Below are 18,103 nucleotides of genomic sequence, written 5' to 3' on the forward strand. Positions count from 1 at the left end.
ATAGAAATTGAATTTTAGCAAAATTTTTAACTAAAAAAGAAGGCGTGACATGGCGGAATGGGAGGAATCACTGTAGGATACCGGCGAAATCTCACAGGAGAGAATGTGATCGGTGAAAGAAGACGAAAATAGAGATATTTTGCAGAGGGGAAGGCGGATACGGACGTGCGGAAAGCCCATGGCTAAACGTTTCCACCATTTTCTCCCACGCAACTCTCGCACGCTTCCCACAATTCATACTCGCTATTTATAGAAATACCTCTCTCTCCTCATTATTTAGCTTTCTCGTCTCCAACCTCTCTTTCCTTTTTCGGTAAGTTCAAGAATTTTTTTCTCCATCTTTCCGTTACATCTGTTTGCCTGCCCAGGAAAAGAAAACACAACTTAGCTTGAAAACTTGAATAAGAAATTTGTACATTATTATTGTTGTTATTATTATTATTAAGATTGCTATACTTGTGAGTTCCACTCAACTTCTGACTCAACTGCATCTAACTCCGTTGTTCCGTTCACCTAAAAGTTTCTCAATTATGATTAGTTTCTATTTGGGGTAGCTGAAACAATAACAAAAAGCAAAGTTTTGATCCTTTTTCCTTTCTCCATCCAGCGGAGTTTTAATCCAAAACCTTGGCTTTGTTCTTAACTCGGAACTGAAGCAACGGGGTGCCTGAAGATTCAGTATATCGTCTATTTTTTTTTTTTTTTGTCCTTTCCCTTTTTAAGAGAAACATTTCCTACTCGATTTCTCAGTAAGCAAACGGAGGGTAATTGCCTGTTTGGGCCTTGTTGGCTGTGGGATTAGAGAGAAGAATGAAAAAGTTTAAATTTTGTGTGAGCTTGGGTTGAATTTGTTTCTGGAGGCAGCCAAATGGAGCACAATATGCTATGGTTGCGTGCCTAGAAAACTGACGAAAAGAGTGGGAAACTGATTACCACGAGTCTTTTATTTTGTATTGTTCCTAGAAAATAAAAAACTGCGTCCAGCTCGATTAATCTATAGTACAGTATGTAAGTGAGTGGATTCATATGTTTTTTTGGTACCAAAACAATTCAAAAAGGAGGATTTCTTCTTTTCTTCATCGCATTGTTTTTTCTTTTTCAGTAAACAATGGAGCTTGAATGAAAGGTCACGGAAAACTTAGATTTTGTTAGTATTTTCTTATGATCAGAGCTCTTTTCAATGGCGCTATGTGGAATTGGTTGGGTTCCAAGGGTGGAACGTGTTGAAATAGTGTATTTTAGTGGGAATTTGTCAAAAAGACTGATCAGATCCAGTCCCATACGTTTGATTGGGAAGTCCTCTAGCTCGAATCAGAGACAATTTTTGGGTGTACGGTGCTCATCAGCAAGAAGAGCTGTATCATCAATGGAATCCGAAGAAAATGCTCGGAGTGCTCTATTGGATTCTGTGGAGGAAGAATTGGAGCATGTTACGAGGTTCAAGATATCCGATTTTAAGATTCTTGATCATGTTAGCATTGGCCTTGGTGGACGGGTATGAAAGTTAGAATGAGTTATTTGTTTCTGTATGCTTGTGTTAGTCTAGTAATGAGTGCTGCTAGGCCATATGAACTTAATAGTGGGAAACTTGATTGAGCTTTTCTGTAGGCTGATGAGATAATTTTTGAAGCCTCAGTGAAGAATGCTAAAAGGTCAGTTTGTTTTTGGTTGAGTGATGTCATATTGCAAAGAGTTGATTCTCATATAAGGCATGTTGTGAAATTTGCAGCCCTCTGTATGATTCAAGAGTTGTTCTTCGACGGCTTACTACTGTTCAAGCCCAGCGCAGAGGAAAAAGAGCTATTCAGGTTTGTAGATTGTCCATCATAATCTTTGAGCCATTTGCGAAGGTTTTGTATTGGTTTGATTATTTATACTTTTTGGAATATCTCTAGGTGTTGAAGAAGCTAATTCGTCGGAGACTTATGTACCATTCTTACTCAGTACAAGTTCATGGTTACATTTCTTCACCTACAAGTAGTGGTCGAGGTTCGTTTACCCTGGTCCATGGGGTAGGTCCTTCCTCATATTGCATGGATTCTTCTACTACCGCTCAATTTGTCACATGATTGCGACAAGCCTCACCATGAGCTTTATGGTCTGAGAAAGAGTCTAATTGTATCAAACATATCTGTCCTCAAAGGAAAAGCCATGTTCACTGCATGCTATAGACAGATTGTCCTCTGCCTTTCTTCCCTTAGTACTTCTACGTTCCATTAAAATTCATCTGTTCCTGCAGGCTGCTTAATATCATATGAAAATTTTGCAATAAGAAAAGAATATTCACCCTTATTCTTTTTGACAATTGTAAACTTCTACTGTAGTATCATGGCAGTTTCTCCTTAAGACATTGGCTTCAACAGTCAGATTGGCTTCCGACCCTTGAAGCTACTCTTGTATTGGATGAAGAGTCTGTTAGGAGGGTGGGAGATGACACAGTAGGAGGGCCTGCAGTTAGTCGGCAATTGCGCCTTATTCGAATATTGATGAGGGATCTTTTGATTGGAGTATGTTTTATTTTTGCAGTGATTAATGCACAGTTTGAATTTGACAATTGGAGGATTTGTAATGTTATGTCGTTTATAAAATTCAGGTGAATTACTTGCACAGCCATGGACTTGCCCATACAGAGTTGAGGCTGGAGAATGTGCACATAAGCCCAGTGGATAGGCATATTAAAGTAAGCACCAGATTTCCATGTATGATGTTGGAAAATAATTTTTTCCTTTCTCTCAGTTTTGCATTGGTGATTTTGTTCAAAATGTCTATCAATTATGACTTAACAAAATCATATGAAGTGCATGTGCATCCCCATACCTTTTTTTGTACTTTGTGGACAATTATTTTTGCGGTACTATTAGAGATGGTTAAAAGGGTTATTTGAATAATAATTGATCGGGTGTTTCCTATTATATACTTCTTGTGTGCTTGGTTTACATCCCTTTGCGCTTTGAAATATTTATCTTACTTTTAAAAAGAGAATTGTTATTGTTTGGATAATTTGAAATAATAAGTTATGCTTATTTTTTCCCTGTAATAACAAATGCTAGCTCATGAAATGTATAATGAACGATGTTACACATATGTTATAAATAAAAATTGAAGTATTTTATGGCGGGAAGTTTTTGTGTTGTAGTAACTTATAGCTTATTGATCGGTTAATTAAGCTGTAGTTTGTTTAGCCACCATGTAGATGCTCAACTATTTCAAATATATACTGGAATAAGCCTCCATTGAGTTATTGCATTCATGGGGGATGTTGTAGTTGATCACAGATCTTGATAGATTTACCTAATGCAAGAGATATCTCAATCTAAACTACAACAAGAAGGTGGAATTCTGGTGTTACTTCATTTAGGATTGGCTAGTTTAGTTTCCTTCTTCCATCTATGGCCTACTCTTGTATGTATGTAGCTTCTAAAATTTTCCTTGTCAGGTAGGAATATTGGGAAATGCTGCTGACTTTTATGAGAACAGTTCAAATTCTAGTGCTCTGGACAACAACTTGGATAGGCGACAAATGATGATTGCATTTGACATGAGGTATGGTGTGGAGAAAGTTAACTAAGAAATTGATTATGTTTCATGTCCCCAGATGATCTTCTTGATGCTTATTTTGTTTTGTATGTGATGCAAAGATGTGTTGGATTTATGATGGCAAAAATGGTGTTGCGGGAACTCATGGATCCCTTAATCTTTACGAGGTTCAAATCATTTCTCATGAAGGTATAAGATGCGAAATTTTCCATTTTAAATTCAAAAATTTTAATCATATAATCGAGAAGAGAATTTGCTTCGAGGACCTATGTTATATACATGTTTCCTGTCAAAAAGTTTTTCATGCTTCAGTGATAGCAGCTCATATCTAGTATGTGGGGAGACATCGGGACATCGTATATAATGATGTGTGTGTGTGTGTGTGTGTGTGTGCAAGATTCTTGATGCAACTAGTGCTCATGATTTTCTTGTTTCTTTTTCTGGTTCTTAGAATGTAGTAGGTGTTTTCTTTTGTATAGACTCTGTGTACTTTGGCAATGCCTATTTCATTCTCATTAATAAAGTCATCATAAAAAATAAATAAATGTGCAAGATGAGCAACATTGCATGGATGCTATCAATCGTTCATTAGATGCCATAACTTTCTCATCACTTGTCCAAAAAAAATCATCTCATCACACTATATAGACATAATTTTGTTTATAGACTGCTGTTCTTATGGAGTTACAGAAAAAAATTCATATGAGTTAGATATTCAAACAAGTATATGGGTATCATTTATTATCGTCTTCTCCTCGCACGGGAGAAACTGGTAGCTTGTCTTCCTTCTCCTGTGGTGTGTAAATGAACTAGGTCTCTCATCCCTGATCGGTTACTTACCATCCGGCCTTTACATATATGTTTGTAATTGGGCACTCTATCTTAAAGTTAGTTCCTTCCGATTTGTTTCTGGCCCTAATACATGGGCACTATCATTTCGAGTCCCTTTCTCAAATATGTCCTCCATGGAATATTTTGGTAAATATATATGTGCATTTTTATTTTATGAAACATTTCAACAAATATCTCGATGATATTCAATTTTTTTGGCATGTACTCTCTCTCTCTCTCTCTCTCCCCCTCTCCCCCTCTCTCTTGAAGCTGTTGACTCAGAGTCACTTTTTCCTTAACCATGATTATATTTGAAACTAACCTCATTCATATTGCAATATTAATCTCAATTAGTCAGCTCTCAAAACATCAATCGGATTATGAAATGGGTGCTTTAGATAATGTGAAATGGTGCAAAAGTATGGTAATCTAGATATTTCATCTCAATGCATTTGCAGGGAAAGGATCCTTCATGCTTGCGTGAATTTCTTCTAAAAAATCCTTGGTAGGAATTCCCCATTGGGAAATACTGGACTCCAAGTAAGTTTTTATTCCTTCCACGTGAATTATTTCGCTTTCAATGCTCCTTTCCCTTGTTCATATGAGGATCTTTTGATTGGTTATCATCCTTGCAGATACTGGATAGGAATTGGGGTGCAGGTTGGAACCTTTTGTCCTCATTGCTTGCAACCAAACCTTCCAAACGAATAAGGTATATTTGTTGTATATGTGATAAAAATATCATATTGAAAGGAAGGATCAGGGTTTTCTTTCCATCATGTCTTCTGAATTGAAAATGGCCCAAGCATGATATGCATGCCGTGTTCCATGATGAAACTGTTGGACATCTCACATATGACAATTATAGTCATATATCAGGGTCTGTTCTGTTACACGAGTAATTAGATTAAAAGCACAAATAGAAATGCGATCCTTTTTTTTCATACATGTTTTTTACTTATAAAAAACGAAATGTGATATTTTTGAGCTGATATTTTGTTGTGTGCCTAACACGAATAGATTAATATGATGTTCACTTGATGCAAATGGAAACCTCATGAATGTTTAAGGCAGATAAGTTCATAAGGTCATATATGTTGAAACATGAAATATTAAATTGATCTACCTTTTTAGGAATAATAAGCAAACGGAAATTTAAACAAAGATGTACTTTGGTATCTGCTGGAAGTAGTTATGGGTTTTTCTTCTTTAGAGGAGACATATATAGTTACTCATAGAAAAAAAGGAGATGGATATAGTTGCATGAACTACTAAATTGAGATTTGAAAATTTAGAGCGAAAAACAATGGCTACACGATTATGTGCCTTTTAAAGCACATTTGTTTGGAGATTGAATCGTTATTGAGAGTAATAATGCCATTTGTAATGATCCTTCATAGCTGCTTTGCAGTTGTTTAGATGCTCTTAGACACCCTTTTCTTTGTGGTCCAAGATGGCGGGTAGTCCCATCCATGGATATCATCAGATGGGGTCTTGGTTCTACTGCTGTAAGAATTACGGAGGAATACATTTATGGCCAACATCAGGTTATGGTTACTTTCTGAATCAAGTTTCTTAATTTTATTCTTTTTCGGTGCCTCGCAGTGAATATATAGGCATTGTTATCCTTTAATGAATTGTATGGAGCCCATGACTCAAATATATTTAAGGAAACTATGTCATAGTTCCTACTTTAAACAATCTAAACTGTGTTTTCCAGGGGCATGCTCATCAAGTTGGCTTCTGACTGCTAATGATTTTCTCTTTTTGTTCTGGTTGGAGGAATACCAACACTCAAAATAATAATGTTTTCTTTCTATTTATTTTAATTTATTGAAAGAAATATGAATGAGATACTACTTGATTCTCCTGTCAGAACCACAGGAGTTACCAAGAACATCTGCTTTGATAAAAAATTCTAGTATTGTTTTTGTATGCCATGCCCAAAAACGTATATCTTATAAATGCAGAACTTGAGAATGTTGAAGTTGCGCTGAACTTCTTATATTTAATGTTTCAGCGTAGTAGGCTTTCCTACTTCATCGAGTTGATGGAAATGCTGAATCCTAACTCAAAGCCAAAGGTAATATCTGCATTCTCTTATATTACTCAACAACTTTTCATTAATTAGTTCAATAGTTTGATAATCGCACTGTTGGAGTACATTGACTGTTTCCTTTATTAATGATGTGCTGCTTGACTAGCTTAACTTTTTGGTTTGTAGTTGGAGCCCTAAAAACATTCTGATCTTATGTGTGTAATATTAGCATATGGAAGCAGTCAATTAGAGTAGTAAAATCAAGACACCCTTTTTCTGTATGTGGAAGATTCCCGTGCTCCTTGAATTGGACAGTCCATATCATTGGGAAAATTTTTTGTCTAATGTACTCTATATTATTAATTATTTGTTGCTCTAGCTCAAACTTATACTATTTCTAAATGGTCAAGGAAGCTTTTCTGATGGTATGCCTCCAGGAAGTTCGCGTACTTTCAAGTTCATGATTGTATTCCAGGCTGAGCAGAACATCTTTTGCACCCATTTCACATGTTAGGTGTAGCTGGTGTATTCAGTGGGTCCCTCTTCAGTTTTGTGTAATTTTGGTCATGCAGAACTGGCTGGACTTGCTCCCTGGAAAATGGCGGTTAGTGTACTGTACTGGGAGGCACATAGGCTTGACACTCCGCCAGCCACCTGCCCGAGTCCTCATTGGTGACGTGCACCTGAGTGTGTCAAGAGCATCAAAGTTGAACACCAATCTGTCATTCACCTCAGACATTGGATTCACAGTCATGATTGGTCGGGTTTGGCCCCATGACAAGACTGGCATAATTGGGAAATTGCAAGTAGACTCGTTATTCGGATTAACTGCCGGAAGACGGCTGTATCTTAAGGAAGAAAAGACCAAAGGAAACTTCACCATGGGTCCATCAAATGTTCAAGATTCTCTGGCTAAGAAATTATCAGGTAGAAAATGGAGGAAAGCAATCCCTTTTAAGGAGTTTCCATCAAGCCTTCCAGTGGCCAAACTTGCTTCAGGAGACGTCGAGGTGATAATGAATCTTGGTGATCCATTGAATCAAGATGTCGATACTGCAAGAAAGATAGTGCAGGAAGTTCGGACACTACTCCCACCTGAAATGTTTGATTTGTCAAAGCTTGTATGTGGAACATATGTGGACTCCAGGCTGCTAGTCCTGCGTGGGGTGAATGGATCAGCCCTCCTATTCACAAGGTCTTGTGTCGATGAAAGCAGTAGATAACACTATTGTTGTTCAAGTGTAAATATCTGTTGTCTCATTTGATTATCTTATTCTGTAATTAATTCTTTTTTTCACTGCTAAAAGAAAGGGAATGACTGAGAGCTACTCTCAATTGCCACTGTCAATTGCCCCTCTCCCATTATCTCCTTGTTTAATCAATCAAATCACCCGAGTTCATCAAATCGGCGCAGCCATTATCTCCTCATTTGCAAAGAGATTGATAAAAGGCTTATAAATATTATTTTCAAGAAACTGACTATATTGGCCTCAAAAAATACGTTCTCTAAAGTGTTTTCGGATTAGAAAATAATAATAAATTACCTACGTAGGGATACAAAAAAAAAAGATATAGGACAGATTTTGATTGCATTAAGGTTTGATCTCTCGTGTACAGATTTTTCGACAAGTGTCTTTGGTGTACCAATAAATAATGACCTAAGTGAAGAGGTCATCATGAAGCTTAAAACACAGTAAAACCCCAAGGTAAGAGTCCAAACTTCCTAGAAACAAAAGTACAGACATTTTTTAATTAGTAACTGCGATTTTTTTTCCCCCTCAAATCAATCCCTGCCGCTGCAGATCAGCATATGTCTTCTTGTTGTAGATATTGCCCTCTCTGTCTTCATATTCTTCTTCAAGATCCGGGCGCCACTTGTTCACACCTTGCCGTTCTTGTATCTTCTTCCACAGATCTTTTGCTTCCTGCATTATAACGTTTAAACACACTTTGTGATTGTTAATATAAAAACATAATATTATCAGTACCCAAACAGAATACATATATAGCACATGCATCTATATGCATGCTCTCATCGTTGATCTAGTGAAAGACACTACAGCATACAGCCATATATGTCAATATGCGTGCAGTCCTTGTTTTGGCCAGAATGCAGTCTTAAGTCTATATATAATGGCAAACTTAAAGTAAGTGGCTGTACAAGATTTTTGTGTGTTTTGAAGATGAGCTCTGGTAGCGCCCCCCTCCCCCCCCCCCCCCCCCCCCCCCCCCCCCCCCCCCCCCCCCCCCCCCCCCCCCCCCCCCCCCCCCCCCCAAAAAAAAAAGGGATCGGGCAAGAAACCAAAAAGCAGTATGTGATGCCAGCTTGAGAGAAAAACAGCAGGAGACTTCATTGAGTAGATCGACTCATGATCAGCAATACAGAGAAAGATCCAATGGACAAAGGAGCTTGCAAAAGCATACCTCAATTGATGTGATCTCATTGAAGTTCTTGGTGTTTGGAATACCAAGGCAGCGCATCCCATGTTGATGGCGCCATTCCTTGAAATGCCGTTCAAAAGCCCTACGGCCCCAGTAACTGTAGTTCCCACATATCTCACACTTGAATTCCTGAGATGCATTAAAAAAGCAATCATGAGGGCCATAAAGAACCCCGTAAAAGATGCTGCCCATAACGGGACACCAGTGTCTGACGAGAGAACTCATCCCCCAAAAAAACACTGACATAAAAAATTAAAAAAAATATATGGAAAGAAGTAACTGCTTCCCAATAAGCTGAAGTGTATCACATTTTTGACGTCCTATCCACCATGATGCTGGTTAAAAAGCACATGGCAGTAGTAGTAATCTCTTATTTTTCCAGCCCTCATGGTTTGACTATCAACAATGCACCATATCACTTTTTTTTTTTTTTTTTTTCATGCAGTTGACCCAAGTTAAATAAAGAGTTTTCAAGTTGATTTCAAGATAAAATTGAAGAGAAAATACAGATGATATGATATACATCTGAAATGATTTCAACAGGAACTACAAATTTACAGTGCATACAATTTAATTAATGAGTAATGCTAGGTAGAAACTCCAAATAGACAAGCCCCGCACAGGCTCTTTGTAAAAAAAAGTGGATCCCACTAATTAAGAATTGGTTTTTATACACTTTTTCATGGTGGGATTCACTTTGTTACAAAGGGACTGCGCGGGGCTGGTCTATTTGAGATTTGTATAAATCATTACTCTTAATGAGTTAATTAATATAGGAGGAAATATAGCTCAAAGGCTCTTACAATTAAAAGGGGAAACTACCTGACCAAGACCGTGAAGCTTATACAGCCAATACGGTATTGGCTTCCCATCCCAACCCATTGGCAACTTGAGGGGATTATAAATCTGCTGCTCATCATCATCACTTTCAGTATCAGCTTGTGTTTCTTCCTGCATGGATAATAAAAAATCAGAACAATTATTTATTGCGAGAACCAACACAGACTAGAAGATCGTCATGACAGTATTCCAAGCAATTTCATAAAGAAGCATGAAGTATAAATCTAGGGAAAACACAATTTGGACAGGGGCCAGGACTATAAAAGGTCAGGCATCTTTTCAACACATGCATTAGACAATTGAATCTACATGCATAATCAACAAGCAGGTACAAACGTTGAGATCAAGGGGGAAATCCCCATGAAAATATATCACAGCTCCTATATGTTTACCTGGTACTAGGTGGGTGGGTGGGTGGGTTTGGGAAATAGAAACAACGTTTTTTTTTTATAAGTAAATAAATTTTTTTTAAAAAGTAAGTACATTTACTTATATTATGTATTTACTTACTTTTATAAGTAAATACATAATGTGAGCAAGAAAGAAACAACTTATATATTAAGCGTTTCCAAAGTGATGGGCAGCATGTGTTTGTTCAGTTCAGTGCCAAACTATGTGCTGAAGAGGAACCAACTCATATTGTGATGAATTTGAAATTCAAGTTTTCACCTTACTCTAAGGCATTTCACATCCAACTTAAAGTTTTTGCTCGGACCAGGGTAGGGCAACTTCACTAGTCTTCATTGATATAAAGGCACTTTTAACTACAAGATTGAGGGGAAAAAAAAAAAACTAAGAGATTAAGCTGTATCTAAGAGATACATGATGGTTCAGGACCATGTTGTGGTGGTTCAAACAAGAAACAAAATTGACAATGTATAAGGTATGGAGAGGTTACCCATCTGCACCCCAAATGTCACCATCATGGGTGGATAATACTTGCTCGACATAATTGTAGCAAGTTAAACTTTCAAATTATTGGTACAAAATACCACAGAACAAACACCTTAAAGGTTTTAACAAAGTCCTATAATAAGTAGATGCGAACTTATACCTTCAACTCTTGATAATAAGAGTCTAGATACTCACCTCCTCACGTTCTGCTTCAATTTCCTCATATGTCAAAGCCTGCTTCTTCACAACATTGTCTTTTGTTCGTGCAACTGTCTGTGAAAGGTCACAGAAAATTAAAACATGTAGTTGCCAAAAGAGTATATTTGTAATGGTTAACATATATACAAGAACATTCGCAAATATTGAATAGTGCAGCAATATCTCAATGCTCTATCCTAAAAGAGAATCAAATACATACTACAGATCGAGACAATAAGCTAAAACTACGGAACAAAGGCTAACCTCGTCCAATAAGTCACACAGTTTTTTCAACTTGGTCTCCAATAGGGCTATTTCTTTTACATTGTCATCTTGTTCTGGAACTGCAGCAGCCTGGTTTTGTTGTGATGCACGTGCACCTTTGGCAAAATGTTTCTTGTCCAACTTCTCAAGAGGTGTATGCTGCACAAAAGGAACAAGGGCAATGAGGAAAAAAACTCAAATTAAACCCCTGGCATAGATATACAAACTTCAGAAGAAAGTGACCTGAACCTTTTTTTTTTGTAAGTATGTGAGCTGAACATTATATGAAACTGGAATTCAGGAACTAATGCCACACCCAACCAAACAAGAGCTTGCGTCAAGATGGCTTTAGAGCATGTCAAGAATATACCATATATGAAGGCTACAGAATAATGATTACTTATTGAAGCTCCTAACACTTGAACATTGAACAATATTCTATTACCTTCCACGGCCTCTCAACCCATGGGATAAGCAAGCATTCACCCTATTCTGCTAGCCAAATTCATTGAATACCATCCCTATCAGAAAGAGCATACAATTACAGGATATCTAGCAGTTCCAACACACAACTGTCGCATATTCCAATTTAAAGCATGTTTACCATTAACAATAATCTGAAAAATATTTGAAGAGAGTTTTCTCTCTAGCCAGCAGCAAATTAATTAGTAATCACTAAAATTAAACTCACTAAATAATACAGCAGATAACAGAAAAACTAATTTATAAAGTAGAGCACAGACAGTAAATATATTCACATTTTAAAACTTTTTTCCACAAACTTACCACCTTATATCTTTTGCTAGGTAAAAAATCTGGTTCACAATTACCTTTGTAAGGAAAAGCCTTTCAGCACGCTGCTGAACAGTACCGCCAGTCTTAAGCCCTAATGCAGCCAATGCCTGCCAGGCAACAACACAGTGGTCAATTAAGGAAAATGAATCTAAAGCAAATGCCTGGAAACGTGTATTTTGAACTTCTAAACGGACATGCAAATAGAAACATGTTTTTATTTTTTGATAAGTAAGAGGTGAAAATAGAAACATGTTAGAACAAAGAAAGCTTAGATGGAAACATTTCAAAGCAAGGAACATATAATCTTACCCAAATCCAGCTAAATAAGCATTACCTCATAATCTGAAATTTATTAATGCTCATAAATTTGGAGTTTGCTTTTTTTTTTTTTTTTTTTGTTCCATTTTCTTTCAGTTGTGTCCCCAGTATATTTCCCATGTAATCATTGATTAATCCCTTCCCTAGCACTGCCCCATCCCACAGTGCCAAGGGTCCTTGCATTGATAAATTTTATTGTCCATCATAGGAAAACGAAAATAGATAATATCAAGAAAAGCAACAATATATTCTAAAGTTTGGATCTTCAAAGCAACTTAAATATATGCTCAGGAATTAGGTCTCTACAACTAAAGGTTCGTAAATGAGAAAAAGATGTATTCATGCAATGAAAAGTCGCGGAAAATACTGATATAACCATAGGCCACTTACCTCTTTTAACTTTTCTGGACCGAATTCCATCAGCTCTTCAACTGTACTGTAATAATCAAGGTCAATAACAGTATGCTGAGCAGGAACATGTCCATTTTCTTGACCCTCATTCTCCCATCCTTGTATATTTCCATTCGCCCATTGCTCTTCAAATTCAGCCCCAACCTACCACAACCAATCATATATTACTTCCTATTGAAAACAAAAATATGTATAGAAGGTTTCGAAATCTAAAAGACAAGGGTCCATGGCTGTTCTGATGCAATCTTGTTCACATTCCACATACATTCTTCTTGCTAGATGGGTGCATATTTTAGTATACTTAATGTATATTAGGGTTGCATCCTTCATGTTTCAAACAAAGTACTTATAACAAGAAGAGAACTGCTGTTTCCCTTCACATTATTTTTACAGACCAAAAAAAAAAAAAAACAAGAGAACTGCTAGGCCTACAAATAGATCTTACAAAGGTAAGTTTACAAACTGATGTGGCTTAATGTAATAGCACTTTCAAATCCTACTACGTTATCAATTTATAATAGATCCAATTATGACAGGCCTTCCAACCTTCAATTGCCACAGCTTTAAAATTGTATCAATAAAGCTTTTTTATGGGAAAATAGAACTCACACCCAAATGGGATTAAACCCATGAACTCACCGTCCACCTTTTGTTTATAGAGCCAGGCAATGCCACTTAGTCTAAGGACCACAGACAGTGATGAATTATTTTAATGCAAAATTCTACCATAGTATTATTGCATGCATTATAGATCGTAAATTTAGTACTCGGTGCCTAAATTAAACCTTTAAGAAATATTCAACGAAAAAGATCATAAGTGGGTGAGTACCTTCAAGAATATTCTATCAAGATCTTGCAAGGGCTCTGTCCGCTGAAAAAAATATACAAGGTATTCCAACAGATTCTCCATATATTCCCTGTATTGCCTGCAGAAAATAACATTTCCAACAGATTCTCAAAGCACACAACATTACACTGACAATCATTTTCAACATACAAATACACATATACACATAAAGGGATCTCCTATCATTCCCACCTTCAAGTCGAGCAACTTTCCCACTTTTATTTGATAATCAACTTTTCCACTTTTATTGACCCAAGTTTTTTTTTTACAAGTAAGAAAAATAAAAAGCCACACCCAAGTCCCACCATGTCCAATTGGATCCAACCATGTCTCCCTGTTTTTCCCTTCATCTCTCTCTGTACCTCACAATGTGTAATGCTAAACTGCCAAAAGAGATCCTTGATCAGATACCTCGTCTTGCTCAGATACCTCGTCTTGCTTCTGATCTCACTTAGCTCCCTCTGTCTCTCTCTAGGCCATCCATTTTTACCATTCAGTCTTCTATGATTTGATCCTCACTGAACTTGAGGTCCAAACATGTAAACACCCCAAACCAGATTTTTTCTTTCTTTTTTTTTTTTTTTTTTGGAGGGGGGGGGGGGGGGGGGGGGGGGGGGCTGGCAGCAAACCATTATATAAATATAGATATAGTCAGAAAGTATTATACCTTGTTAACTTTAGTTTGCGTGGAATCTTATGTGGTTGTGAAAAAATATCAAGGTAAGCAGAGTACTCGGTAGAAGGCTCCCCAAATTTAGAATTAATGTACAGGTTAAATAATTCATGCATGTCTAGGTATCGCCCAAGAGCTTCCTGAAATTAAAAACTTGAGTTATTATAAAAAAGATGATTGAAAGGCTGTAAACTATACTAAATCAACATACCATTTACACAAATGCCACAATGTTTTGATTTTCACAGATAATCTCCACTATCAAAAAATCATTTTTTTATCGGTAAATAAGATTTTATTGATCGCAAGAAGAAAAAATGATTTTTAAAACATTATCACATGCTTATTCAAATTATACCCACATGCCTTTTTTTTTATATAAGTAATTATACCCACATGCTTAAACCACCCCTCTTTGGATAGCACTATATCTTTCATTTCACTTTGGTCTCATGTTTAAATTGAACTATAAAATTCTAGAAGGCAAAAACAGAAGTGTAAGAGCATTGATTACAATAACCATGACGGTTACCGTTAAGAAATGCTCTTGTACTTCTGTGCTTACCTCCAAGAATTTTATAGTTATATTCAAAAGTGAGGGCAATAAAATGGTTGACCTGAAATTAAACTTTTGGTTAAATATGCTGTGCAGAGAAAGAAACAAAGATAGACAGGGACCTCTCCACTAAACTCAATGATAGGTTCTTCTTTAAGTAGTGCCTCGTACTCCTCAGTAGCATCAACAACACGAGCAGCTGGATGCCTTCTATGGTATTCACGAATCTGTATAGATGATAAACGTTAAAAATCTCAATGTATAAGCAGTCCAACAAGTCAATTCTAAGAACATAGTTTCAAGACCAATGCGCAACAAACATACAGATATTACATTTCTTCTAATACACATGTTCTATGATCCTTTCAAGTTTTCTCATGCATGTTAACTTACATATATGTTCTTTTTTTTTTTTAGGATGCTTGCATATATGTTAAGAAAACAGACGCAGGACCAAAGTTAAACCTTCTCCTTACAAATACATAGATATAAAATGAAGAATAAATTATTGAAACCATATCTAGAGATAAAATATCCACTTCAAATATGAATTTCATAATGTTTCTAATGCTTCAAAGAGAAAAACTCCAGCACAACATCAGAATGCTCAATGAAAAAGTACAGAGCCTTTATGCTCCTAGTTACATATCACTAGAACTTAGAGATGTAGAATACAAGGATGGCTGTGATCTGAATAAAATTTTGAGGCAATGGAGACTTTTGATCAGCAAAAATAATTGGTTCTGCAGTTACCTCTTTCAATCTATCATAAAATGCACTAAACACATTCGTTCCAGTTGCAGTTTGGCCTCCAAGAGCCGCAATCTCATCCTTCCTGGCATTATCGTTATCATCATAAATCTCTACCTGGAAATTACAATAACAAACAGCAAAATAACCTTAATCCTTATGAGAGAAGAGACATATAATCAAAGCATAACAGACTATCTCCAACAATGATTTTTTTTTTTTATAGGTAATCGAAGATTTTATTTTATTTTTTGATTGACACCAAGTGTCCGAAAACAAAGTCTTGGGGGTGGACAGACGGGGGGCAAGGAGTTTCCCACAAGTACACATTGAAGGGGAAGTTCCCCCAGTCCGATGATCCCTAGAAATTGTTTGCACCCAAGAGGACTCGAACCTTAGAGACCTAGAGGGAGCATACCAAATCATGTATGCAAGAGAAACACCAAGCTATAATCTACAACAATTATGAGGTTAGTTAATCAATGGCTTTGTTATATAGGTTAGTTAATCAATGCTACAAACAACCACAAAGAAAATGTCGTAAAGTACAAACACCTTCAAGGTACATTAACACCTTCAATGCTACAAACAACCACAAAACCAACCCCAAGGGGGTTGGCCCAAGTGGTGAAGGCCTTGGTCTTGGGTTATCACTCCCTTCAAGGTCCAAGGTTCAACACCTCCTGGTGAAAAGTCAACAATTTAACCAGTTCCGTGTAAGGAAACTTCCGAAGATGCGGTGCACAGGACCGGGGTTTACTCTGCAGGAGTGGGTCCGAAGGGTCCTGCCTTGGAGAGGTTCCCCAACATAAAAAAAAAATTGTCGTAAAGTACACAAACACCTAATGCCAAATCATTTTATTTTTCAAAAAACTGCCAGCCACAAAGAAAAAACAACTATTCTTCCTCATCAGATTTCTCCAAGATTGCAACAGTGTGGATGTAACGCCCCAATGGAAGGCCCAAACCAATACTCCAAAAGGACCAGTCAATGATACAATTGGAACCCTATTGGAACATTATAAAGATCAAGACTTCTCATTCCCAAGCAATGTGGGATCTATACAACATCTACCCTTATTCTTATCATATGGGGTATTACAGTGGAAGATGGTCCCGATATGTCTATGGTGGTGTATTTGAGGGAGAGGAATGCATGAAGCTTTGAAGATTGAGTGCGGTCAATGGATGAGTCTATTTTTCAATGCTTTACTTCATTGGTCGATTGTAATTGACTTTAATGGCATGTATTTTCATGATTTACTTGTATCGCTAAACTAGCACGCATAGGTGACGCTCTTGTATATGTCTTGTATACTCAAACTTTTATCTACTTCATGATCAATAAAATTTTTGTTTATCGATAAAAAGAAATGATTTCTCCAAGTATTTAAAAACCAAAAAAGGATTAACAAATTCTCGAGCAACACGGGAAATGACCATTATGCAAGATTCAAATATTGGTCGATTGTAATTAATTTTCATGGGGGACTTGTCATGAATTCCTTGTATCACTAACTAGCACACTTAGTATTGCTCTTCTTGTATATGTCTCGTATACTTGGACACTTGCATATTCTTATGATCAATAAAATTTTGTTTACCGATTAAAAAAAAAAATTCTATGCCACCAAACAGTATCAATATTTTGAGTCAGTCATATTTAGTACTGACAATAATCAATCAATATCTGTTAGATATCCGAAGGTGCAATCATGCTCATTTAGAAAATAAACTCAAATAAAATTATCTTCCAAAACTGTACGAGAACTTCAAGGAAATGTCATCTAGACTACCCCTCGGAAGCGCAAACGTCTGCGTGCCCAAAGAAACCTTTCCTAGGGATAACGACGCAACACAAAATTCAAATTTCCAATATTTTCCCCCTATTTTCCAAGCACCCAAACACTTCACAAAATTACAGAAAGGTTTGTTTTCAAAATGCTAACCTAACTGTGCGTCATGTTTCATGTGGATTGGAACAGGAAAAAATATAGCAACCATTCATATATATAGAAAACAGGATTCGAGGAATATTTTCTATTTCCATTTTTATTGCTCGATTTCTCAGCAAGAAAAAAGAAAGAAGGTAAGAAATTGGAGATGAAGTTGAAGAGACAAGAAGAAGAGTATACGAGTTTTTCAGTGGTGGAAATGATAGTGTCGATCATGTTGCGGACGCGGTGGCTCTGAAAGAGGCGGTCCTTGCTAGTAGCCGGCTCATTCTGGAGGTCCTTCACTATCAGCCTCTCCAGCCGCTCCACGTCCTCATGTGCTGCCCTCGTCACCTCCAGCAACGTCGATGACATTTTCTTCTTCTTCTCTCTCTCGCCCACGTCCTAGGGTTTTTCTGTGCGTCTCTCTGGTCCTTGGAAGGAAAAGGAGGAGATAAAACCTGAGATTAGCACTGAACCTGATAGCGTCAAATGAAACGGCGTTCTCAGCTTGGATTTTGTTGATAGCTTCTTTTTCCTTTTTAACGGTGGTCACTATGAAAACGGGAACTGTTTCAGGGTTTTTACCTCGTCTGATCGTACGTATCTCGCAGTGGCATCCACAGAAGAATCACCGAATAGGCGATCGCCACATAAACTAATTGGTTGCCGAAATATTCACGTGCAAATCATGTGATACTTTATTGTCGATGTGTCGGTCCGATATTGGCTTTCACAATGCAAAAGTATAGTCCGTAGTCCATATGCGGAGCAG

General features: G+C 37.0%; 2 protein-coding genes across 2 annotated transcripts; one reads left to right on the plus strand and one right to left on the minus strand.

Moving 5' to 3' along the window:
- The first annotated feature begins 38 nt into the window (after positions 1-38).
- On the plus strand, positions 39-7,754 carry LOC121254161 (probable plastid-lipid-associated protein 14, chloroplastic). Its single transcript, XM_041154116.1, is given in 15 exon segments — positions 39-313; positions 1,103-1,495; positions 1,609-1,652; positions 1,730-1,808; positions 1,896-2,012; positions 2,325-2,507; positions 2,594-2,680; positions 3,437-3,543; positions 3,639-3,726; positions 4,827-4,853; positions 4,855-4,908; positions 5,004-5,080; positions 5,780-5,915; positions 6,389-6,451; positions 6,979-7,754. Coding segments are annotated over 14 exon segments (2,028 nt in total). The 5' UTR covers positions 39-313; positions 1,103-1,180; the 3' UTR covers positions 7,630-7,754.
- Positions 7,755-7,979: 225 nt separating this feature from the next.
- LOC121254162 (splicing factor SF3a60 homolog) lies at positions 7,980-17,843 on the minus strand. Its single transcript, XM_041154117.1, has 12 exons — positions 17,530-17,843; positions 15,398-15,511; positions 14,767-14,871; positions 14,083-14,228; positions 13,398-13,494; positions 12,548-12,712; positions 11,875-11,946; positions 11,045-11,203; positions 10,778-10,855; positions 9,671-9,799; positions 8,831-8,977; positions 7,980-8,331 (listed from the first exon to the last, which is right to left on the minus strand). Exons 1-12 carry the CDS (start codon positions 17,701-17,703, stop codon positions 8,185-8,187), a joined length of 1,533 nt encoding a protein of 510 aa, XP_041010051.1. The 5' UTR covers positions 17,704-17,843; the 3' UTR covers positions 7,980-8,184.
- Positions 17,844-18,103: the final 260 nt, after the last annotated feature.

Source organism: Juglans microcarpa x Juglans regia, chromosome 3D (assembly GCF_004785595.1).
Source record: "Juglans microcarpa x Juglans regia isolate MS1-56 chromosome 3D, Jm3101_v1.0, whole genome shotgun sequence".
Classification (NCBI taxonomy): domain Eukaryota; kingdom Viridiplantae; phylum Streptophyta; class Magnoliopsida; order Fagales; family Juglandaceae; genus Juglans; species Juglans microcarpa x Juglans regia.